Here is a 26,013-nt window from a genome sequence, read left to right as displayed (position 1 = left end):
TTAAAACCCTGGGAAGAAAGCAAGCCATTAAGGGTATGGAGGCCATAAATCAGATAATGAAAGATAAATAGTTGTAACTTAAATTCTTGGCCAGTTCTAAGTTTTTGTGCTTATTGCTGATCCAAGGCAGGATTTATGGTGCCAAAAAGAATATGAGGTCATACGTTGTAAATTTCCAAGAACATAATTATAACCGCTGCATTGCAATACTTCAGTATTCATTTTCGTTGATCATTGGACTTAATTCAGATTTGTTTTCAATTTGTATCACAACAGTGATGTTAGTTATTACTGCTTAGAAGTTAATTAAATATTAAATCACAGCTGGCTTGAAAATTTTCAACTGGTCCATTTGCTGAAGAATACAAAAGGGAAATGTAGTAGTAGTAGTGTCAACTGGGGTGTATGTGGAGCTGTATGTTTTGTTTATTTCTCTGCGTTTATATTCTTGAACTGTCATTGATGTATGCAATTGTTTTGCAACTAGAAGGTCAAAATTAGACTACACACAAACGTCAGTTTTATGAGTGTGTATTAGCAGAGTGCGGCCAATTAGCATGCCAAGCATTCAACACCAGTGATTCATGTGATTTCTTTTATATCACATTTCCTATCATAATCTGCTCTTATGTATTAATCAACCTTCTTCTCTGTTTTAGGACTTTTGAAAAAACTAACAACTCTAAAAGTAGATGACAATCAACTTACAATGCTACCCAATACAATTGGAAAGTAAGTGCCAACTTTTCATACCAGTCTGCCTCTCAAAAGCCAGAAACTAAAGGATATATTGAGTTTTCTAATTCAAAACATTTTCTACTAAAGATACCAATAATCCTGTTCATCTGTCAGCTTATTTTAAACCATATTTTATTTATATATATTTGTGTATATCTTAATTTTATATCTAAACATTGCATTTGATATCCAACTTTATAATATCATGAGAAATGTTTACCCATGAATCTTTCACAAGGAAAGTGATTACCCAGACTTTCAATTATACTCTTGCTGATATTTTTCAGATATTATTAGTTTGATATTGTTGACTGAGTAGCAGCTCTGAATTCACTTCACTGTCTCTTGCAAAATTAAACCAATTTCTATAAGGCTCTGCAATATGTATATGTTACCATTACACTATTAGTAACATTTAATATTTATAGAATCTTAATGTATTTTTAGAAGCTAAGGAGAAAAGCGTCTGCTTTAGCAAGCATTTTTTAAAACTTCAAGATGAAAGTCTAACATTGCCTTTTAAAGATAAAATATACTCCATTTATTTGATAACAATTTATTTCTAATATTGTCATTAACATTTGGTTTACAGTTCTTTAAGAACTATATATATTATCAATGTTCCATTGAAGTGCTTTTGTTTACAATCTGTGTAAAGTGAGAAATCAGTAGAGGCTGTCTTCATTCTGAAATTATGTAAGAGCATTTTATTGAGATCTTGCCCTACATCTTAGTGTGAAGAATCATATAAATTCTTTTTTTTTTAATTTATTATTATTATACTTTAAGTTTTAGGGTACGTGCGCACAATGTGCAGGTTAGTTACATATGTATACATGTGCCATGCTGGTGCGCTGCACCCACTAACTCATCATCTAGCATTAGGTATATCTCCCAATGCTATCCCTCCTCCCTCCCCCGACCCCACAACAGTCCCCAGAGTGTGATGTTCCCCTTCCCGTGTCCATGTGTTCTCATTGTTCAAGTCCCACCTATGAGTGAGAATATGCGGTGTTTGGTTTTTTGTTCTTGCGATAGTTTACTGAGAATGATGATTTCCAATTTCATCCATGTCCCTACAAAGGACGTGAACTCATCATTTTTTATAGCTGCATAGCATTCCATGGTGTATATGTGCCACATTTTCTTAATCCAGTCTATCATTGTTGGACATTTGGGTTGGTTCCAAGTCTTTGCTATTGTGAATAATGCCGCAGTAAACATACGTGTGCATGTGTCTTTATAGCAGCATGATTTATAGTCCTTTGGGTATATACCCAGTAATGGGATGGCTGGGTCAAATGGTATTTCTAGTTCTAGATCCCTGAGGAATCACCACACTGACTTCCACAATGGTTGAACTAGTTTACAGTCCCACCAACAGTGTAAAAGTGTTCCTATTTCTCCACGTCCTCTCCAGCACCTGTTGTTTCCTGACTTTTTAATGATTGCCATTCTAACTGGTGTGAGATGGTATCTCATTGTGGTTTTGATTTGCATTTCTCTGATGGCCAGTGATGGTGAGCATTTTTTCATGTGTTTTTTGGCTGCATAAAGGTCTTCTTTTGAGAAGTGTCTGTTCATGTCCTTTGCCCACTTTTTGATGGGGTTGTTTGTTTTTTTCTAGTAAATTTGTTTGAGTTCATTGTAGATTCTGGATATTAGTCCTTTGTCAGATGAGTAGGTTGCGAAAATTTTCTCCCATTTTGTAGGTTGCCTGTTCACTCTGATGGTAGTTTCTTTTGCTGTGCAGAAGCTCTTTAATTAGATCCCATTTGTCAATTTTGGCTTTTGTTGCCATTGCTTTTGGTGTTTTGGACATGAAGTCCTTGCCCATGCCTATGTCCTGAATGGTAATGCCTAGGTTTTCTTCTAAGATTTTTATGGTTTTAGGTCTAATGTTTAAGTCTTTAATCTATCTTGAATTGATTTTTGTATAAGGTGTAAGGAAGGGATCTAGTTTCAGCTTTCTACATATGGCTAGCCAGTTTTCCCAGCACCATTTATTAAATAGGGAATCCTTTCCCCATTGCTTGTTTTTCTCAGGTTTGTCAAAGATCAGATAGTTGTAGATATGCGGCGTTATTTCTGAGGGCTCTGTTCTGTTCCGTTGGTCTATATCTCTGTTTTGGTACCACTACCATGCTGTTTTGGTTACTGTAGCCTTGTAGTATAGTTTGAAGTCAGGTAGTGTGATGCCTCCAGCTTTGTTCTTTTGGCTTAGGATTGACTTGGCAATGCGGGCTCTTTTTTGGTTCCATATGAACTTTAAAGTAGTTCTTTCCAATTCTGTGAAGAAAGTCATTGGTAGCTTGATGGGGATGGCATTGAATCTGTAAATTACCTTGGGCAATATGGCCATTTTCATGATATTGATTCTTCCTACCCATGAGCATGGAATGTTCTTCCATTTGTTTGTATCCTCTTTTATTTCCTTGAGCAGTGTTTTGTAGTTCTCCTTGAAGAGGTCCTTCACATCCCTTGTGAATTGGATTCCTAGGTATTTTATTCTCTTTGAAGCAATTGTGAATGGGAGTTCACTCATGATTTGGCTCTCTGTTTCTCTGTTGTTGGTGTATAAGAATGCTTGTGATTTTTGTACATTGATTTTGTATCCTGAGACTTTGCTGAAGTTGCTTATCAGCTGCAGGAGATTTTGGGCTGAGACAGTGGGGTTTTCTAGATATACAATCATGTCGTCTGCAAACAGGGACAATTTGACTTCCTCTTTTCCTAATTGAATACCCTTTATTTCCTTCTCCTGCCTAATTGCCCTGGCTAGAACTTCCAACACTATGTTGAATAGGAGTGGTGAGAGAGGGCGTCCCTGTCTTGTGCCAGTTTTCAAAGGGAATGCTTCCAGTTTTTGTCCATTCAGTATGATATTGGCTGTGGATTTGTCATAGATAGCTCTTATTATTTTGAGATACGTCCCATCAATACCTAATTTATTGAGAGTTTTTAGCATGAAGGTTGTTGAATTGTGTCAAAGGCCTTTTCTGCATCTATTGAGATAATCATGTGGGTTTTGTCTTTGGCTCTGTTTATATGCTGGATTACATTTATTGATTTGCGTATATTGAACCAGCCTTGTATCCCAGGGATGAAGCCCACTTGATCATGGTGGATAAGCTTTTTGATGTGCTGCTGGATTCGGTTTGCCAGTATTTTATTGAGGATTTTTGCATCAATGTTCATCAAGGATATTGATCTAAAATTCTCTTTTTTGGTTGTATCTCTGCCCGGCTTTGGTATCAGGATGATGCTGGCCTCATAAAATGAGTTAGGGAGGATTCCCTCTTTTTCTATTGATTGGAATAGTTTCAGAAGGAATGGTACCAGTTCCTCCTTGTACCTCTGGTAGAATTCGGCTGTGAATCCATCTGGTCCTGGACTCTTTTTGGTTGGTAAGCTATTGATTATTGCCACCATATAAATTCTTAATGTAACAAATTTGGTATTCTCAAGAGGGGAAAGCCTTATTTTTTTAAATAGCTTTATTAAGTATAATTGACATACAAAAAACTGCACATATTTAAAGTCTACAATTTGATAAGCTTTGACATAGCTAAGAAGCCTTGAAACTGTCACCACTGCAATGAAGACAGCGAAAATGTCTGTTACCTCTCCCCCAGTCCTTCTCCCCGTCACTCCCTCACCACCCGCCAAGTCAGCATATAGCCCCTCATCTAGAAAGCTTCACTTTTATAGAGTGGAACAACTTGCTAAAATTCAAACTCAGATGTTCAGACTTTGAAGAGTAGTAAAAGTCTCTGCCATTTTTTTTTTATTTTAATGCCCTCACTATACAGTGTGTTTCTCTGTACAGTTACTTGCATTTTCTCCAGTATAGAGCAGAGAGAACTTAACTTTAGGGGTACACAAAAGTAATTATCTTTATCAGCCCGATGCTTTTTAAAAGCAGGCACTAAGATAGGCACTAGTCTTTCTTCTTTGGGTCAATACTCAGGGGAAACTGAATTCAACTTCTTTTATCCCTACTTAACGTCATGATTGGTATTTGCCTCTTATGTTCATATTTCTTATAAAACTACTCTGGCTCTTTGAAGACAAATTAAAAAGCATCAGTAGCCTAAAAATAGACAAGGAAAGGTAGCTTTTTCAGTAGGAAGTAGAACCCTGACTTTGGTCATCTTGAGAACTAGCTTTGCTGGTAATTTTTGGCCAGAATTTTGGCCTCTTGACCTCCCAGGTGAGGACCTCCCAGCTTTTTCTGGAGTCTGGTATCAGCCCATGACCACCACTGGATACATGTGTGCCTTGAGCTCCGGTCACATCCCAGAGTGAGTTCCTGCCTCTGACCTTCACCAGCAGTACCTCATGCCAGACTTTGCCTCAGGAACAGGCAACTTGAAGCTCTAACTCTGTCTCCTCCCCAGCAGCCAAGTGGGGCTTGCAGCCTGGCTCTGTACACACAGCCTAAACTACAGCCAGTCTTAGTTTTTATGTTACCACCAGAATTTAGTCATGTCCTTTGAAATCTTCCTGGTAGTTGAATTGTAAATGTTGAGAAAACTGAGCTGTTTAAATAGTGACCTGGTATAAGCTTTTATACTACTGTATTCAAAAGGAACAGATTTGGAAACATCAGTTGGCTGTCAGCAGCTTTCACTTGCTTGGACAAAAGGCTTATTCCAGAAAAGCAGGGTGAGTGACTGAGAATTAGAGCATCTATGAACACTGAGAAGGCAGAATAGGGAAGCTTCTTATTGAAAGCTGCTCATTCTCATTAAATTTTCAGGTGCCACAAAGCCAGAAAAAAATACTTATGTTTGGTGACAGAAGCAGTATTTCAGAAGAGCTGGACAGAGTGGGTGCTTTGTTGAAAGACCCGATAGAACTTTAATAGAGATTCTTAGGGAAGTAGGGAGAAATCAGTGCTTCAATTGGCCATCATCAATATAGCCAATATAATAATGGAACTGTCCAGAAAACCACTGAAGCATTAGCTGGGTAGACGGAAGTATCCACTCAAAATTAATAGGTACTAATAGTTCAGGTGTTCTCTGACACTTCTGATTCTGTCAGTTCTGGACATCATCTATGTGAATTGACAAGAGGGCAACCAGCATGAGAGATGTGGAACTGTGATTTATAGGAGAAAAAGCAGAAGAAATTTGGGATGTACATCTTCCAGAAATTTTTTTTTTAAATCATCTGAAGTAGGGATGTAACTACTTGAGAAATAGAGTATCTAAAAGTGTGGGACCATAGGCCCAAGTCTTCTTCTGTAAAGTTCCTGTTCCACTTCCAGACTTATTGGCACACTGTGCTCTTCCTCACTGTAGGCCCTGGGAGCCCAGAAAGCTGCTGCTGCCACCCACTCTAGTTCTGGACTCGTTCTTCAATAATGGCTTCAGAGTAGGGGAGTACTTTCAATTCCCACCCTACTTGCCTTCGAAGACACAAATGTCTAGGGATCTTTGCTATAGGGCTTTCCTGCTAATTACTGGGGAAACATTGCCAGAATATAACAAAAAATTCATGCTACAAAGTTCAGAAATTTTATTATAAAATGTATAAACAGCCTATACAGGCCTGATGATAGTGATAATATGGTCATGCCAATAGTTGACCACATATACAACTGTGCTCCCATAAGATTATAATACTGTATTTTTACTGTACCTTTTCTATGTTTAGATACACAAATAGATGCCATTGTGTTACAATTGCTTACAGTATTCAGTAAATCACATGTCGTATAGTTTTGTAGCCTAAAAACAATAGGCTATATCATATAACGTAGGTGTGTAATAGATTACACCATCTAGGTTTGTGTACATACATCTATAATGGTCACACGGTGATGAAATTACCTAATGATATATTTATCAGAATTCATCCCAGTCATTAAGTGACGCATGACTGTAATCACATCTGCCATTCAGTAATCGTACCACTCTTCTTGTTCACTAGGCTTCAGCCACACTGGCCCTTCTCCTGTGCCTCCAATAAGCTGGGCTTTTCCCTGTCTCAGGGCTTTCTTATTTGTTGTTACCTCTACCTGAAATATTCTTTCCCCACTCTTCATAAGGCTGACTACTTCACATCCTCTAGGTCCATACTCTTAAACATCAGTGAGCATTCAAATTATCTGGGAATTTTGTTTAAAAGGCCGGTTCTGATCCAGTAGGTCTGGGACCTGAAGGGCCTGGGTTCTGCCCTTGTCACAAGCTCCTAGGTGATGTTAAAAATGCTGCAGATTCACGGGAAACATTGTGAATAACATGGCTATAGATTTAGATTTAAATATATCTTCCACAGTGAGGCCTTCCCTAAATGACTTTCCACCAATATAATCACCAGCAAATTTCCTGTCCCTGTTCCGACTGTTTCTTTCATGATACTTTTCACAACCTATAATTTTTATTTTATGTCATCTCATTATTTTATTCTGTCTCATAATGTATATACCTCACCTCAATTAAGATCATTTTTGTTTCCCAGCTCTAGAATTGTATAGTTTCTGAAAATTATCAACACTAGATCCTAACCTACTTTTGTTTTTGATTCCATTATAGTTGTTGTATAGTAATCAGAACAACTATATAGAAATCGAAATCAGTGTTCTTTAGTAAGAGGATGAGAATATCAAACATTAATGATGTTTGTAATGAGTATGGCTTCATATTTAGAACTGTCATGCACCTACTTTCCTACTGAATGCCTTGATTCAGAGTTAAAATACAAAATAAGAAATAGAGAAATAAAAAAAAGAAATAGAGAAATTATGCAAGTGAATATGGATGCTAGGTTATTCACATACTTCGTTTTATTCTCATTTTAGTTTTAATGGATAATTATCTTAAAAGTATTAAAAAGTTTTATCAAAAATAAAAGTTTCATAAATGGCCAGACGATTTATGTTTTTAATGAAACATTCTATCTGTAACTTAGGGCAATGAAAGCCTAGAAATGTAAAGACCAGACGCAGTGACCAAAAATATTCTTATTCTGCACACGGAATATTTCAGTATTTCAGACTTATCTTAAAAACTCCTGGAAGAATTCATTTTTCACAGTTAAAATGGATTCCATGACATTTGTGCCAAATGACTTGTAAAATTAGTTATTTTGTTGTTGCTGAACCTTACTATGTGCCTGGGAGTTTCAGCAGCTCTAAGAGTTGAATATCAAATAACAATGAGCACCTTTTTTTGTACTCACAGTGTTCCAGACCTCATGTTTGGTGCTTTCTTTACAGGTATTATCTTATTTACTTAAAGGCCTCATTAGCATTATTTGATATGTATTATGTCCTTATCAACAGATACAGAAACAGAAGCAGAGAGAAGTCACCAGACTTCAATGCCAAGCTGTTAACTGAACTATATGTGATGCGTCTTTATATATGTGATAGTTGTAAATATGTTATTTTGTAAATAACTTCATATTTGGTCATTCAGTGGGTCCCATAAGTCTAGCTGCGAAGGAGATACCACAGACTGAGCCTTATGTTCTTTCCTTTGTGGTCTTGGGTAAAAGCAATAAAAACTTAGAAATCTGAATGGTTGTTTTTAAAAGCTATTCCTTCGTAGAGTGTGGTCAAACAGAAAGACTGCTGGACTAGGAATCAAAAAATCTAAGTGTCTATGCAAAGCTAGATAAATCCCTTCCTCTCTATGGGCATCAGAATCCTGAAGGGTAATACATGTGGCTTTGAGATGTGAAGTGACTTGCCAAAGGTCATTAATAGCTATGACATAAAAGCAAGCTTCATGGACAAATAATTTTGGAGGACTCTGTATACAAGTTAAAGAAACACTGCTAACTTATCATTTCTTTTTCCAGATGTAATATCAGTCTCATATTTATCTTTTGTATCATCATTTAACTTTTTGCTTATTTTGCCATGTCTTCTCAACTAGAATATAGGCTCCTTGAGGGCTGGATCATGTCTTGAACATTTCTCATTTCCTTCATTGTGCCAAGACAGTATGGCCCAGAGGATTGTTTGCAAGCCTTGGAACTAGACTTTGGTTTTGATCCTGGCTCCTCCACCCATTCACTAACTGACCATGGGCAAGTCATTTCATGTCTCAGAGCCACATTTTTCTCATCTGTAAAATGGAAATAATAATAATTGTCAGAAATTGTTGTGGCACTTAGAACTAGATAGCCTTCAATAAATTATTACAGTCATTATTTTATTAATAGTAAAATCCAAAAAGACATTTATTTACTGATCATTGCTTATGTTCATCTATATGAGGTTTGGTGATATAACATGAATGAAATATCTGGTTCTAAAAAAGAAAAATATAAGTATTTGCAAATGTAGTAATAGTACAATGTCTTAGTCTGCTCGGGCTAACATAACAAAATATCATGGATGGGGTGGCATAAACAATAGATGTTTACTTCTCACAGTTGTGGAAGCTGGGGAGTCCAAGTCCAAGGCACCAGCAAGGTAGGTTTTATTCTGAGCCCTCTTCTCTTGGCTTGTAGGCGACCACCATGTTGCTGTGAGTTTACGTGACCTCCTCTTTGCATGGGTTGGTTGTCGGAGGGAAGAACAAGCCCTGGTTTCTCTTCTTGTAAAGGCATTAATCCCATCATGAGGGCCCCACCCTTATGACTTTATCCAACTCTAAATTACCTCCCTAAGGCCCCATCTCCAAATACCATCACATTGGGGATTAACACTTCAACATATGAATTTTGGAGGAAAACATTCAATCCATAACATATATCTTTTAAACTTACAACATCTACTCTTAGGAGATGAGGTGTTTGAAATTGTTTCCATGCTTTGTGACAGAGTCCTGAAGAATAAACTGTTTTGAATCATAGCAGTTGGTTTTCAAGTCAAAGAACTTAGAGCAATTTAAAAAAGAAAAGAAAAAAAATAATGCATTTGCCAGAGTAATAAAGGCATCTTCACATCAGCACACACAAAGTTATTGAGAAAAGTACAAAGAAATGATCAAATGGAATTTCATTGATGATTGTATAAGATTTCAGTTAAAGCACAAAACCACTAATGATATCCATTTAAGAGTCATCCTCCTTCACTGCCTACTTCCTCCTCCACTTCCTTCCCCAGCATTTCAGAATTGTGACTGTTTATGTCCTGTGGGCAAATATTAATTGCAGTACTTACTCCTGCATGCATGAAATGTTTCCATATTTTTCATTAGTTAAGAAATCTTTCAGTCTCCCAACTTGGAACATATAGTATCTTTTAAAAAAAAAAATAGTATTTGCTAATGAATGAACCTATTCTCTACTCATCGGTTGCAGATCTGTTCACTAAAAAATACTTTAAACAATGTTTCACATTTGGATGATATTTTTCTCCAATAATCTAATGTAATTTTTTTGCAAATTTTATTTTCAAGCAGTCTAATCAACTTTCTAAATAGTGAAAAGGAAAGCAAAGGTTTCTAGTTGTTTTAGATAGATGGGAAAATTGGGTTCAAATGAAAAGTTTATTATCTCTATGATAATGATAGCTGCTTAAAATCACTCAACATTTCAGAGGTAAAATCTAGATGATTATGTTTCTAATGAATGCGTTTTTGTCATACTTTCACTGAATTCAGCATAGGCCGTGAGATTTGGTACTAAAATGGGGTGTGTTTTATTTGGAAAACAGTATAGAAAAGAATTAGTCTGACTAAAGTTTGCAAATTTCCTACCATTATTTAGAAGCAGCCCAAGCAACTTATGTAATGTTAAAAAGAAAATTAAGAATGGAACCTAAAACTTGATTCCTAGCCTAAATCAAATGAAATTGATTGTAGAATCTCTGAAAATGAGTATAGTAGCAAAAGTTACTTAACATTTGCTATATGCCCATTCTAAGTGTTTTACATGTACTAATTCCTTTATGTGTGTTTAGGCCTTATGACACGTGGTTAAGTACTGCTGTCACCCACTTTTGCTCAGTGATGAAACTGAGGTACACAGTAATTAAGTAACTAGTAATTATTAGTGTCTAGACTCCAATCCCAGCTTCCTGGCTGCAGTTGGGTGTCTACTTTCGGTTATACTGGCATTTTTAGACAGTGAATAGTTAAGCAGCTCACTTTTGCCAAACAAAAATCTCTCTCTCTCTCTCTCTCTCTCTCTCTCCCTCCCTCTCCCCCCCCCACTCTCTCTCCCTCTCTCTCTCTCTTTCCCTCTTCCTCCTTCCCTTCCTCCCTGCCTCTACCACCCTGCCTGTCTCTCTGTCCTATATTCCTCTCTACTTCTCTACTAAATCTTTGTTAATACAATAACAGTTCTTCAGAGTCATCTGAAATTTACCTCCCCCACATATTACTAAACAATTTTACATTTTGTGGAATAGAAGGCAGTTTTGTTTTATGAAACCACTGATCTTAACAAGGGAATATCGCAGGACAACTTTTACATGTTTCAGAAATAGATTGTTCAAGATTCTTTTTTTTTTTTTTTCCGGGTACTCTACCTCGTAACAGACCACTTTAATGGGATGTGATATCTATTCCATTTAGCATTCAGGGGTTTTGCATATATTTAATCTTCATTGAAACTCTGTATGTTAGATGTTATCAACCAGTTTTATAGGTGAAAAAACAGGGGTTAATAGTAGATAAAGGTCACTCAGCTATTAAGTATCTACACTAGAATTGGAGCCCACGCCTGTCTGAATATTTTCCACTGAATTATATTACTTCTGTTAAGAATTAAAAGTGAATTAAGAAGGTGAAGCCCAAAGCCAATTATTTTTATATTTATTATCATCTACATTGATCATAGATTAATTATATCTAATGGTCACCAATGATGTTAAAGTGAAATTATAAATTATCTATGTAGTATATTCACAATCTTTCTTCCCTATTAGCTAGGTAATTGAGGGTTAATGATACAGTAATATTTTCCTATCCAAGAGCAACTCATAAACATGAAACTAAAGTAGAGAAAACTGTACAGAATATTTTTAGAAACTGAAGTCAATACTGCTGATTTCAAACATTATTACCCCCAGTAGCATCATTCATTCTGAAGCATACATGACCTAAACACAACTATTGTAATATTTATATGTAGTTTAGCATTTATTGGTATGTCTATTTTATGTGTTTAAATGATACTGTTGATAGATTTGGAAAGGTTTTATTTAAATCCTTGCAACTTATTGTGTGGCCCCTGCACTGGCAGCATCTCATCATCTAGGAGCTGGTTATAAATGCAGGACCTGGGCCTCTCCCCAAACCACTGAATCATAATCTGCATTTTATTAAGTTCTCCTTGTAACTGGCATGCACACTGAAGTTTGGGAAACACTGCTTTAAAGTACTTCACACATTCTTTGCAACTTATTTTTACTTTCCACAATTATAAAAATAAAGCATCTGAGAAAATAAAGGTAACCTTTGGTCTTTTTTTTTTTACTTCATTACAAATGTCAGTGGCAATCTGATTAAATATGATAACTGTTTTAATACCGGATTTTGTATTAAAACATCTTAAATGATTTTTAACAAAATAGCCACCAATAAGGTCAGCTGGAATTGTAGGTTATGAGTTTGAATCTTTGGAATTTTAGAGATCATTGAGGAATATGTGTTTTGCATCTGGAAGATCTTTGTTGCAACCCAAAGATGTAAAATACTTTCAGGCTCTAAATTATTAATTCCTTATTGCCCATGGTGCAGTCAAAATGTTTTTTTAATACAGGAAGTCCTTGCTCTGCAGAGTAGTGCGGGACTGTATAGAAATCACCAAACAATTGTGGGCGCCTGTATTCCCAGCTACTTGGGAGGCTGAGGAAGGAGAATCACTTGAACCCGGGAGGCAGAGGCTGCAGTGAGCCAAGATCGCAACACTGCACTCCAGCCTGGGCCACAGAGCAAGACTCAGTCTCAAAAAAAGAAAGAAAGAAAGAAAGAAAGAAAGAAAGAAAGAAAGAAAGAAAGAAAGAAAGGAAGGAAGGAAGGAAGGAAGGAAGGAAGGAAGGAAGGAAGGAAGGAAGGAAGGAAGGAAAGAAATCACCAATATGTGTTTTTCCTACTGAATTATCAACACTCAACACAGACTAGTTTTGATCGCTGATGTGTATGGGATTTCCCACACCAAGCAACTCTGCAGTTCTCTGTGGATACCAGCTGGGTGCCCTACAATTTAACTCAATTTCGACACATCTACCTGAAGTTAGAATCAGATCCCACAGGTTCAGGGCTCAGTCCCACAAAACTATCCCCCTTTTTCAGATGCCAATCACAAGTCCAGGCCTCCTGTACTTCTGGCTGACCACCTATAAATTGGGGCTTCCTATCACTCCCTTCTGAGGTTTAATCACTTGCTAGAATAGCTCACAAAAATCAGGAAAACACATTAACCAGTTTATTATAAAGAATATTACAAGGGATACAAATGAGCAGCCACATGAACAGGTACAAAAGGAAAGGTGTGTGAGAAGGGATGAGGAGCTTCCATGTCCTTGCTGGGTGTGCCACCTGCCCAGCATTTCTATGTGTTTAGCAACATGGAAGCTCTCCAAGCCTTGACCTTTTGGGTTTTTGTGGAGTCTTCATTATATTGGCCTGATGGATCACATCATTGCCCATTGCTGATCAACTCAACCTTCAGTCTCTCTCCCCTCCCCAGAGGTAAGGGGGTGAGACCGAAACTTCCAGCCCTCTAATCACAAGGTGGTTCCCTTGGCAACCAGCCCCCATTCTGAGGCTATCCCAGAGCCCTTAGCCATAAGTCATTTCATTAGCATTCAGAAAGACGCTTATCACTTTGGCAATTCCAAGGGTTTTAGGAATTCTGTGCCAAGAACTGGATGAAGGTCAAATATGTATTTCTTCTTATAAATCACAATATTTCACAGGGATCGTAAAAATGACCTTGCAATCTGAAACTGTGCAAAACAGTCTTAATAATCAATGGGAAACATTATGATTGTTCTTAGAAAAGGTCTTTAAAACCTTTTGTCCAAGCTTTAAATACTGTTAATGTAGGTTACAAATGCATAGGAAAAATGAAAAAAATAGTAAAACTAATAGTTATTTTTGTATAATGTAATATTAAACATTAGAAACACTGAGAATTAAGGCTTATTTTAATTTAAAAAACATATCAGGGTTAGTTTGAACAATGCTTGCCTTCTTTTCATGATATGTTGTTAAACAGTGTGAACATCTTTTCTTTGCATTAATGAATTGTCATGTTCCTTTTAAGTTTAGATCCACTTCCAAAATTTTATCTTTTGTGCTTTCAGTGTCATGAGATATCTCTGAAAGTTCCTTTAATGTGAGGTTTATTGCCAGCAACTTCCTCTGGGACATCTTCATTCTTTTCATCACACTTTCCTCATTTATGTATATAAGTTTGCCTTCACTAGGTCCTCTGGAAGCTTATCTAGAGTCTTTCTAGTTGTAGCAGTGTCAGCATTCCCATGGGCAACTATTTCTTCTATGATTTCATTTACGTTAGATTCAAATTTATTTGTACAATGTGCTTGTATTAGTCAGGGTTCTCTTAGGGGAATAGAACTAATCAGATATATATATATATATATATATATATATATATATATATATATATATATATATATGAGCTTATTAAGTATTAACTTATACGATGAAGGTCCCACAATAGGCTGTCAGCAAGCTGAGGAGCAAGGAAGCCACTCCTAGTCCCAGAACTGAAGAACCTGGAGTCCAATGTTTGAGGGCAGGAAGCATCCAGCACAGGAGAAAGATGTAGGCTGGGGGGCTAGGCCCATCTCACCTTTTCACATTTTTCTGCCTGCTTTACATTCACTGGAAGCTGATTAGATTGTTCCCACCAGATTAAGGGTGGATCTGCCTTCTCCAGCCCACTGACTCAAATGTTAATCTCTTTTGGCAACACCTACACAGACACACCCAGAATTAATACTTTGTATCCCTCAATCCAATCAAGTTCACATTCAGTATTAACCATCACAGTGCTAAAAGTTTATTCTATGCTCTATGCATATTACTTATTGTTACTTTCTGCCATGATGCTTGAATGTTTTAAATTGTATGTTTCATGTCATATTTCATCTAGAACACAGGTAAAGAAACTGCATGATCACCAGTTGTAGCATGAATAGCCTATTCAAAAGTCTGTTTAAGATAATACACTTTAAAAGTTGAAATAACTCCTTGGTCTATAGGCTGGATTAATGACGTTTTCCTTGGTGATATAAAGCAAATTTTCACATTTTAATTTCAATCTCCAAGAGAATTAGGGTGACCAAGAGCATTATCCAATAGTTGTAGTGCTTTAATGGTTAAATTATTTGGTCTATAGTATCTGTCTACTGCTGAGAGACAGGAAGGCAACACATGTTTTGCTGTCTGTGTGTGAGCCAAATAACAGAAGGGCAATGACCAATCATTGACAGACTTTGAAGGAAGTAACGTGACCGGTCACTGATCACAATGTACATCTGTTATTCACATTGTAATATGTGGACTGAAGAAACTGAGATGCAGTTACTCATCTGAATACCAAGGTAACTGAAATTTGAGCCAGTTTGTTGGGAGACTGGTGTTGTTGAATGAAACATGACAACTGAAATGTTCACACACTGGAATTGTGCAAGGTGACAACCACCTTACCAAGACCAAGACTAACTTCAATACATGTTTTTATTAAAAAAAAAAGAAAAAAGAGAGAAACCTTAATTATATTATTTTCATTAAATACCTTCTTTAGCTTCTGCCCCTGAACATAAATCTGTAATTTTTATTTTAAAAAATTCCTAGTATTTATGACTCCTTGCTGAGTACACGACCCCAAACTATTGATAGAGACCTCTTTTATGCAATTCTAAAAAATTTATTGAGTGCATTATATATGTAAGACCCAGTGCTAGACTTTCTTTTTTTTTTCTTTCTTTTTTTTTTTTTTTGAGAAACAAACTCTGTTACTAGATCCCTCACATATATGGATTCCTGCCCCCATAAACACACATACACAGAGTAACACAGTTATGTACACTTGGCATCCCAGCAACATAACCATCCCTGCAAACAAGGGGCCTCAAAGGATGTTGAAACAAATTTAACTGGTTTACTGATAATAAGAGGAAAAATGTACTGAACATGTATTTTATGACAGGTACTGTGCTAAGTTCTTAATAACATTTCATTTTAGAGCAACTGCATGAGGCAGGCATTATTAGTATCCTCGTTGTAAATATAAAGAATCTCCAGCTTAGAGAGAATTTCTATGATTTGTCAATATAAAAGGAAAAATTTTTACTTAAGCAATACTTTCCTAAGAGCTGTTACTCAAAATTGAATGCTGTTTTTCACCACAACTCATTCTAATCAGCTGAATCTGTTAAGGTGATGAAGTTTGAATGACCTTGGTCAGAGTCAGACTGATCCTAATTGCATTAGACTTTTTCATGACCCATGGACAGTGGTACTTGACTTGCTTAGCTGCACACAGACTTGTGCACTCATCCCACCCTCTCTATAATGCAAATTTTCAACCCTTAGTGAGTATAATCATCATGACCCACTATCACCAGCCCCTCAGTCACTGATTTTTCCCCTCAGAGTGCTACTCAGTGAATTTCTTCCCTGATGTATTCCGTTGCATATCAGATAAATAAAATCTGCTTTGTTTTTTGAGCTGTGGTGGTCTGTATTTAATTTATTGATACCCAAGATAATACAGTTAGTAAGTTACAAAGCTGGGACACAAATCCATTCTGACTTCAACCCATATGCTTAATTTCTGTGTTCAATTGTTAAATAAATAATGGAAGCAAATTGCATTCAAGCTAACTAGTTTTAACATAAAAAAGGATGCTGACCAGGCACAGTGGCTCATGCCTGTAATCCCAGCACTTTGGGAGGCTGAGGAAGGTAGATTACTTGAGGTCAGGAGTTTGAGACCAGCCTGGCCAACATGGCAAAACCCCATCTCTACTAAAAATACAAAAATTAGCTGGGCGTGGTGGCAGGAGCCTATATCCCAGCTACTTGGGAGGCTGAGACAGGAGCATCACTTGAACCCAGGAAGTGGGGGTTGCAGTGAGCTGAGTTTGTGCCACTGCACTCCAGCCTGGATGACAGAGCAAGACTACATCTCAACAAAAGAAAAACAAAGGATTCTAATTCTACAACCTTACTCCACCTAACTCAAATTCATTTTTCCCTTTACATTGGTAGAATCTTCACCCCTGGGGGTTCCTTCCTATTATAATAATAGCAATATAATACGAATAGTAAGAACAGTTTAATAATAATTTCAACAATACCAACACCAACTGCAATGTATCTGGTGCTTACTCTGTGCCAGGCCCTTTTTTCCCAGCTATCTCAAACCAGGCATTGAAGTATCTTGTTGCCTTGTGATAACTTCAATGTACAGCTATACAATTCCTTTCTGTAGATCTGAAGTAAAGCCGGCTAAGTATGGACTGGTAGGGATTGTGACAAACTGGAGGCAAACTGAAGAATTATGCCCACTTGAAGGCAGCAGCTATTAATCCATTTCCATTACTTGTCATGGAAGAATACAGACCCCGTATTGACAGAGCTTTCTCTGTTTCAAGAGGCATCAAAACTCTGGATCATTATGTAAAATTTTAAATACTTAAATAATTTAACACTTTCTAAAATACCACTATATAAATCAAACAAAACACATCTGCAGGCTGAAATGAGCCCTGTCCGTAGCACCTGCTAAGAGGCAGGATGATACAGTGACTCTCTACTGTCTGCATTTAATTCCCAGAGTTGTTATTTTGTGTGGCCTTGAAGAAGTTAGCCCCTTTAAGCCTCAATTTTCTTATCTGTAAAATGGGCTTTAAAATATTACATATCTTAAATAGTTTTTATGAGGAAGAGAATTGGTGGTTTTTTTTTTCTTTAATCTCTAAAATGCTTAGTAAAATACCTAACATTTTATCAATGTTTTGTTTTTATTGTTTCTCCCAACTCAATCATCCCCTGGACCTGCCCTCTCCACCCTTCTCCTTACCCCATGACAGTTATAGTCACTCATTCCAAGGATACACATTCTGAACATCTGGCTACAAAGAACACCTAAGTTGTAAACAAATGAAAAATTATTTTGTCGTTTTCAATGGCTGTTAAATAACAGGTAAATTTAGAAAGGAAAAAAGTAAACTATATTTATTTTACCAAGTTAAACCATTTATTTGATAGTATTAAATCATTTGAACTGGTAAATTATATAATATTATGTTGTCACCACATGAATAACTTTTGTTTTGGTGAATTTTGGATATGTGGCTTTTTCAAAACATTTTCCTATCTAAACTTTTAAAATGTCTAACTAATGTATTTAACTTTTCAGTTTATCTTTATTAGAAGAATTTGACTGTAGCTGTAATGAACTGGAGTCACTACCTTCTACTATTGGCTACCTTCATAGTCTTCGGACATTAGCAGTTGATGAGAATTTCCTTCCAGAATTACCCAGAGAAGTGAGAAATAAACTTGTTTTCTATTTATTAACTTTTAATTAATCTGTTTTGGAGTAAAATCTTAACAGGTAGAATAGCAATGTAGATTCATGAGTTGAGCTGTGAATATATATATAGGAATTATCTACATATATATTTGCTAATTATTCTATTTTAAATGACAAGTTCTTATATTTGACCCAGAAATTGCATTTGACTTAAATCTCGCATGCAAATAAAAGTAAGAAAATAAAAGTTAATTAATGCTAGGAAATAACATTTAAAGTCAGTTAATTTATATCTTTTGGTTTTCAGAATAGTTATAAATAATATTTTGGAGTAATTACATTTATATTTCTGTAGCAAACTTTTTAAATGTACATATGCTTTTTAAGGTATCATGTTGCATTATAATATTATTTTAACTTCTGGATCCACCAAGAGATTCTGTTAATTTTTACATCTAAGTGGGATTTTACTTACTAATATCAAAAAAGTATAAAGTATATTTTTTTAATTTACTTGGTGCTCAAGTTTGCTGTATGTGAAGTACATTTTCAATTGAGCATTTTCTACTAAACACTCTTATAATGATGCAACAATAAACAATATATAATTATTTTAGAGCCAAAACATATTATTAAAAATGACAAAAAACACTTTAATGTGAAGCAAAACTAACTTTGCCTAGGAAATGTCAACAATATTGTATTTTTGAGTGTGTATGATCTTCTGTTATAAACAAAGATATATTAGTACTCACTTCGACAGACAAAATTATATGATATATGAAAACAATAATGTTAGCAAGTATTTTAAGCATAAAATTATAAAGAAAATTCTTCATTTTTAATATGTAAAAGAAAATTTGGTATAAATTCCCTTAATATCTAAAATAATATATATAATATACGTATATTTTAAAGAGCTATATTATAAAAACAAAACAATGCACATGTTAAAAGTTAAAAATAAGAAAATCTACTAAATTGTTTTAAAAATTAGAAAAATTAATATAAAAATAGTATTGTGCTCTGATTTTTTTACCTATTTTCTTTTGTTACCTACAGATTGGAAGTTGTAAGAATGTAACAGTCATGTCTCTACGCTCCAACAAATTAGAATTTCTTCCTGAAGAGATTGGACAGATGCAGAAACTAAGAGTCCTAAATTTGAGTGACAACAGGTATTTTTGCAACATTTCACAATCACATATTAGTTATTTGCTGAAAGCAAATTATAGTTTTCTTGCCTATAGTTTTGATAACATTTTCTGCGTTTTGACATATACGGAATGCAAATACTGATACTTTCCTTAAAATAGCAGAAGGTAAATTATTTTTTAAACCAACTATTTCTGAATTTTGTTATTTGATTATATCAAAAGCATATGTAATGTATTAAAATTATATAAATATGAATCACACAAATTTATATACAAAAGCCTTCCCATATGCAGAAAGCATAATAATATGAAGACATGGAAAACTATAATAAAAATATATAAAATATATTAATAAAAATGTGCATATCTATGTATGTATGTATGCACACATTTGTGTTTTCACGTCTATATTTTGGTCTCCAACAAATTAACTGGGCAATGTGTATATTTTCAATTCCATCAAAGTGCTCATAAGAATACTGACAACGAAATGGCTGTTTAGTCATGTTTAGAGCAGGATGAATGAGGAAAGGATAGGTCCTTTACTTCCAATAACGGCATTATATTGATAGATGGGTAAAAAGAAAAAGTGCAAAACTCAATTCATCTTTGTTTCCACCTACTCTATAAAAGATAATTATCCTCAAATAGGAAAGGATAAAAACAAATATTGACTAGAGATAACTGCTAAGAAAATAAAATAATCACAGAATATAATGCATGAGCTCTATGTTTTCAATAAGTTTCAACTAGGCAATTGATAATAAAAGGAACTGAGAGAACTTGCAATGAAATGATCAAAGATTAGCTTTTATGGAATCATAAGAATAATCAGATTTTAGAAGTTTCAGGATAAGCATTGGAATTCTCATTTGTTTCTTAGTTTAAGGAAAAATGTGAACTTTAAAACTTCATTTATTAGTTAATAATATTCCCACATAAGGGAATAAAACTTTTTATTAAAAAGTTTGGAATGTTATTTATAGTATCAGGTGACAAGGAAGCACCAAAGCTTTATGCATCAAGAGCAAGTCATGTCAAACCAACCTTGCTTCCTCTTCTGACTGTGTTACTAGCCTGGAAAATGAGGAAAATACATTGAAAGTTGTTTCTGACTTTTGGCAAGATGTTTTTTAAAATCTCTAATTATATTGTTATAAATAAGATTAGGAAATTCTTGGTATTATGAATGAAAATAATTCATTCATCATATGCAAAATATACTTAGCAAATATTATCAATGATCCATAATTAGAAGTTCTATTAATACTTTGAAGATACTTATTCAACAACTGTAGCAGATTTGAGTTCACCTGCAATGAGCCAGACACACTGCCAGGTGCTAGGGTGAAATTTATGAATAATACATAGAGGAGCTCACAATATCAGAAGTTTAAAATCACTTCATCAGGACAGAAATATAAGCTTAAGTTATGTCCTAGTACAGTTGCTGGAACATACTATGGAGCCAAATTACTATTTTTAAATTAATGAATCAATCAGTAAATCAAGCAGAGATAAAAATCAATATTCAGCTAAAGTTAGGCCAAAGTTAAATATTACCACCAGAGAAGGAACTGTTTGGAGAAAAGATTAAATAAGAAATGTCATCCAAAAGTAATGATTATTATAATTTTGTATTTAAAATGTGCTAGATTTTTAAAGTTTGACATTATAGTTAGGAACAATGATTCCTCTGCCTTGTCAGCTGCAAGATTGCTCCTGTGGTCAATGTACTGCACATTTATGTTACCAAATAGGAGCTCACTTGCAATAGAGGTCACTGGAAAAGGAAAGAAAATCAAGGGTACCTTGCCCTTTTCTAGCAGTTTCTTCATATTCTACATTTATGACTGGATTGATGATGATATCATGGATGTTGTTTACATGATTCTGGATAGTTTTGCACTCATGTAATTTCAATGCAGCAGAACTGACATTCTGCTTTTAATATACCCCATACGTTGTGAAAAACTCTCCCAATAAGATCTTACTTCACAATTTCTGGCTTAAGTGAATTGAAATAACTTTTAGTTAGGAATAACTTTTAGGGGTAATTTGGCTTAAAGTTATAAATGTTACTGTAACAATTATATAAAAAAGAATTGCGATATAATTTAATATCAGTTATTCTTTATATTCATGTTTATATTTTATAAATATTTATTAGCTCAGAAAGGTTATTATATTTTTTCTAAAGTTATCTATATAATGCAGTTTTAATATTTCTATTGCCTTTCAATCTCTTTTCATATTTATTAGATTTTAAGAAGTGTTTAACTGCTTTTGCTCATAAAATTAACTATAAAATTAATTTTTAATTACTGTAAGATTGCCCACTTCCATTATCAAAATAAATTTATTTGTCTATTGGCTGACAGAATTCTAATACATTAAAGACAAGGAAATTTTCATTCTATATTATATCTAAAATGTTTATCTGTATTCAAAAGTGAATATCCAGAAGTTAGTAATAAGTCTCATTGGCATGCCTTGTTTGTATTACTCACTTTGCTAACTAGCTTTGATGGTAACCCATGTGATCTCAATGTGTTGATCATGCATAATTTGAAGGATGGCAGATAGTGTGAAGTACTTTGGCCTTCCAAAGGCTGAAGCCAAAGCTAAATATATAATTTTGATTGAATACCAAGGCTAATATCAAGTTATACATCTTAGAAGTGCTAATTTTTTAAAGATTACCCCTTTGAATATCTACTACACATTGCATGAAGGTCAAAAGAACATACTTGCTGAAGGTCAACATAATATTGGGAGCTGTACCTTCCTTTAGTAGTAAAACAAGCATGGCCCTTTGCCCTCATGGAGCCTACAGTTTAGTTTTCAAGGGATAGCAAAGAGTAAGCAAATTATCACAAAAATAAATGTATAATTTAAAACTGCAATATGTTCCATGAAGGAAAATACAAGGTGCTTTGAAACCAGATTGAGGGAAGTAATTTAAATGAGGAGTCAAGAAAAGCCTCTTTGAGAAGACGGCATTTAAGCTAAGAGTGAATAGATACGTGGGATTCAGTAAAGTGAAGTAAGAGAGAGAGTATTCCAGAAAAAAGAGCAGGCCGATAGAGCCAGTTGTCCTGATGGGACTGAGTCAGGAAAAGAGTTGCAGATAAACTTCTGGAGGGATTTTTAGGGGCCAGACCTTTTAAGCTCTAACCATACATGTTAAACATTTTTTATTTTTATTCAGATACAAAGGGAAGTATTTGAAGGGTTGTAAATAGGATATTTTCATTTTTTTTAAATATTGTTCAGGCTGCTCAATGGAGAAGGGATTCGAGAAAAGAATGAAACCAACAAGTTAGAGTATTTTAAATAATTCTTAGAAATGAACTATTATCCATCTTTACCCATGCTATTAGACTTTTTGTGTTTTTGCAGATTGAAGAATTTACCATTCTCATTTACCAAACTTAAAGAGCTTGCAGCTTTGTGGCTTTCTGACAATCAGGTAAAAGGTTTTATTGCCTGATTTATTTATTAAGATGAACTACAATTGAAAGTTTGAATTACTAATTTATTCCCAATAGATACCTTTGACAGCAGCTACAAAATGTAGATTGTTTTTATCCCCAGAAAGAGAGAATTTTGTAAAGATAGCAATTCAAACATTGCTGAAGTCAAAACAGTACTGTAAGCCCCACCCTCCTTAAATAGTTCTATTTAACATCTACTTAATTCTCTGAGATCTAATACACAAAATGATCATTTTTATAGCTTTTTAACTTCTAGGTGGTACACGTAGGTCCTTAGAGGATGTACTTTAATTATATCTCTGAAGGTAAAGAATAAGAAATTGTTACCGCAATCCCCACAACGGGGAATTATTATCCTCTATGTTCCTCGTTCTTCTTATCCTTTTAATTATAATCAACTTAATTCAAAAGCTTCATTAATGACATTTGAAATATCAGGCTGGGCGCGGTGGCTCATGCTGTAATCCCAACACTTTGGGAGGCCGAGGCACACAGATCACTTGAGGTCAGGAGTTCAAGACCAGCCTGACCAATGTGGTGAAACCCTTTCTCTATTAAAAATACCAAATTAGCCCAGCACAGCAGCATGCCTGTAATCCCAGCTACTCGGGAGGCTGAGGCAGGAGAATCACTTGAACCCGGGGGGCACAGGTTGCAGTGAGCCTAGATCACTCCAGCCTGGGTGACACAGCGAGACTCTGTCTCAGAAAAAAAAAAAAAAAAGGAATTTGCAATATCTTTTTGGCAACTATTAGTATTTTCTGTAAAATTGTTTTGATATTATTTTTTATCCTCTTGAAAACAGATTTTAATTGAATCAGTAATATTGCATTAGTAAATAATTTTATTAACTGGAAAATAACAAGAAACCATTGAAGATAACTGATTTGCCTACAGAAGAACTAATGATAGACAATTTTTATATAGTTTATTAGTCCTCTTTTTTCTGTGATCCTTAAATTTTGAAACACCTATCCTCAAATATGAATGGCTAAATGAAAACAATTCATCTTGAATTTAGCTCATCATTATTTTCTGAGCATAAAAGTAGCATTACTGGTACGTGAATTGTTCATATTTACAGTCATTGGACACTTGTGGAAAATTTAACATAACCTTTACAAATTATAAAATCTAAATATAAGAATATTGTTTGTGTTCCTACAGTAATTACAGCATTTGCTTCCATCTGAGTCAAAAATTAGTAATTCAAATTCAAATCTTATCAATAAACTATAGATTTTTCAAGGCATCAATATATCATCATAAATAATTTCTGGACTCAATGTGAACTATGCTAATGTAATAGTATATTCCACAGTATTGCATTATGGGAAAAAAATATGATTTACTATTCTTGTGGGAGAATGAACAGAGCAGTGACTGTATCATTTAACTTTTATTTAGAACAGTAATGTAATGTGGTTATGACTCAGTTTCATGAGACAAATTGATATCAAAAATCCCCTTTGTGTTTCACTCCTATTAATGTCATTAAATAAGCAGATTTTTAGTATATTAGATAATATCATTTCCAATATATTTCTGACATGGACTATCAGAGTTCTAGAATATCCCTTCAGAATGAATATTTCTGAAATCAAATTAATAACAGAATGAAATATGCACAGAGGTCAATATATTATGATAGATCAGGTACAAGTACAGTTGCTTATCTATAAAGTGGACCCTGTCTTTGGCTATAAAAATATCTCTTATAAATAAGTGAATGCTGTTTTAACCTAATTAAATTCATAGATGATCTTGCATAGCATGAATTTGATAGCAAATTCCGTTTGTCTTTCTAGGGCAATAATCCATGAAAATGAATAGGCATATAGAACCGTACCAAAAGCTTACTTAGTTGAAACAATTTAACACATTTTGAACTCTTCAGGATTAAATCTGACATTGCCCAGTTGAATAGGTTTTGATAAGTTTTGTAAAAGGATATATATACTAAAGAAGAAGAAAACTTTATTATGAAAATCTTAGAATATGAAAATATTCCTCAGTAATAGTATTATTTCATGTTGTAATTTCTTATTTTATTTCTTTTTTCACTTTTTCCCCCCAATGTTTATTTATCTGAGTGAGACCAGACTATTGACTGTTATATATTTGCAATTGTATTCATCTAATTTGTATGTTCTTTGCTTCTAGTCCAAAGCCCTTATCCCTTTACAAACAGAAGCCCATCCAGAAACAAAGCAAAGAGTATTGACTAACTACATGTTTCCCCAGCAGCCTCGTGGTGATGAAGGTAAATTGTCAGTAGAAATTTCTTCTCTACTTATAATGATTATGGATAGAAATAACTAATTTTATTCGGATCTCTGGCCAGGAGTACTGGCACATGGACAAGCTTATAAAGATAATTACGTGACACACAAATATCATTTGGGGATGTACTTTAAGCATAAGTCTTATTTTCTACTCTATTTTAGATAAGCTTCCAAAACAAAACTCTTCATCTTTATATCTTACATAAAAATAATGTTGATTTTTAGGAGCAACTATTTCTCTTTATGGATTGCAAGACACATGACTAGTAAAGCAAATCTGGTAACTAGCTAATTGAAATGAGCTAAGAGCAGTCAGATCCTAAGGAAGTTTCAATGAACTGGTTTAGTTGCTGTGTTCAATTATTGCATGAACACAATTTAAACATCTAGTCCAATGATCTCTGGACTCAAATTATTTCATGGTCTAAGTCAACCATAAATAGATACTTGTAAATAAGACCATTCTTTCAAGTTGAGTTCCCCTAACCAATATCCCTAAATCCTTTTTCAATAATTAAATCTTCTCTTCTATGATCACATTATTCATTTAAAAAGGTTAAAAGAGCTTTTTGTCCTTTGCTATTTGAAACTTAGCATAGGCTCCTTAGCCCAAGCCAACACAAGCTGATATGCACATTTTCTATAGTTATGGAGTAACAATAATTCTTGGAAGAGTAAACTTATTTTAATCCAGCCATGGATTAAATCTACCCAATCCATGTGAATGAGGCCAACTTGTAAAAGAAACCATTTGTTTATGTATTTCTTATTTCCAGGGATAATTATAATAAATGACTTTAGTCTTTGACCCCCAAATGTAAGTGAATCATTTTGGAATATTTTAGGATATTTTTCTTTAAATTTTGTCTACAGAAGTAGGAAAAGAAAAGATTGTTTTAATATGCA

The 26,013-nt window shown here is 34.6% G+C and overlaps 1 protein-coding gene across 1 annotated transcript in view; it reads left to right on the top strand.

Annotated features, from left to right (window-relative positions):
• LRRC7 (leucine rich repeat containing 7) overlaps window positions 1–26,013 on the top strand; it is a 570,226-nt gene that overhangs the window by 432,883 nt on the left and 111,330 nt on the right. Inside the window, exons 11-15 of the mRNA XM_063697691.1 lie at window positions 660–732; window positions 18,052–18,181; window positions 19,231–19,346; window positions 22,728–22,797; window positions 24,986–25,085. Coding sequence (XP_063553761.1) covers window positions 660–732; window positions 18,052–18,181; window positions 19,231–19,346; window positions 22,728–22,797; window positions 24,986–25,085 — 489 coding nt within the window. The remainder of the gene's footprint in view (window positions 1–659; window positions 733–18,051; window positions 18,182–19,230; window positions 19,347–22,727; window positions 22,798–24,985; window positions 25,086–26,013) is intronic.

Source organism: Gorilla gorilla, chromosome 1, assembly GCF_029281585.2.
Source record: "Gorilla gorilla gorilla isolate KB3781 chromosome 1, NHGRI_mGorGor1-v2.1_pri, whole genome shotgun sequence".
Lineage (NCBI taxonomy): Eukaryota > Metazoa > Chordata > Mammalia > Primates > Hominidae > Gorilla > Gorilla gorilla.
The sequence above is the reverse complement of the archived record's forward strand: the minus strand, read 5'-3'. Positions and strand labels throughout refer to the sequence as shown.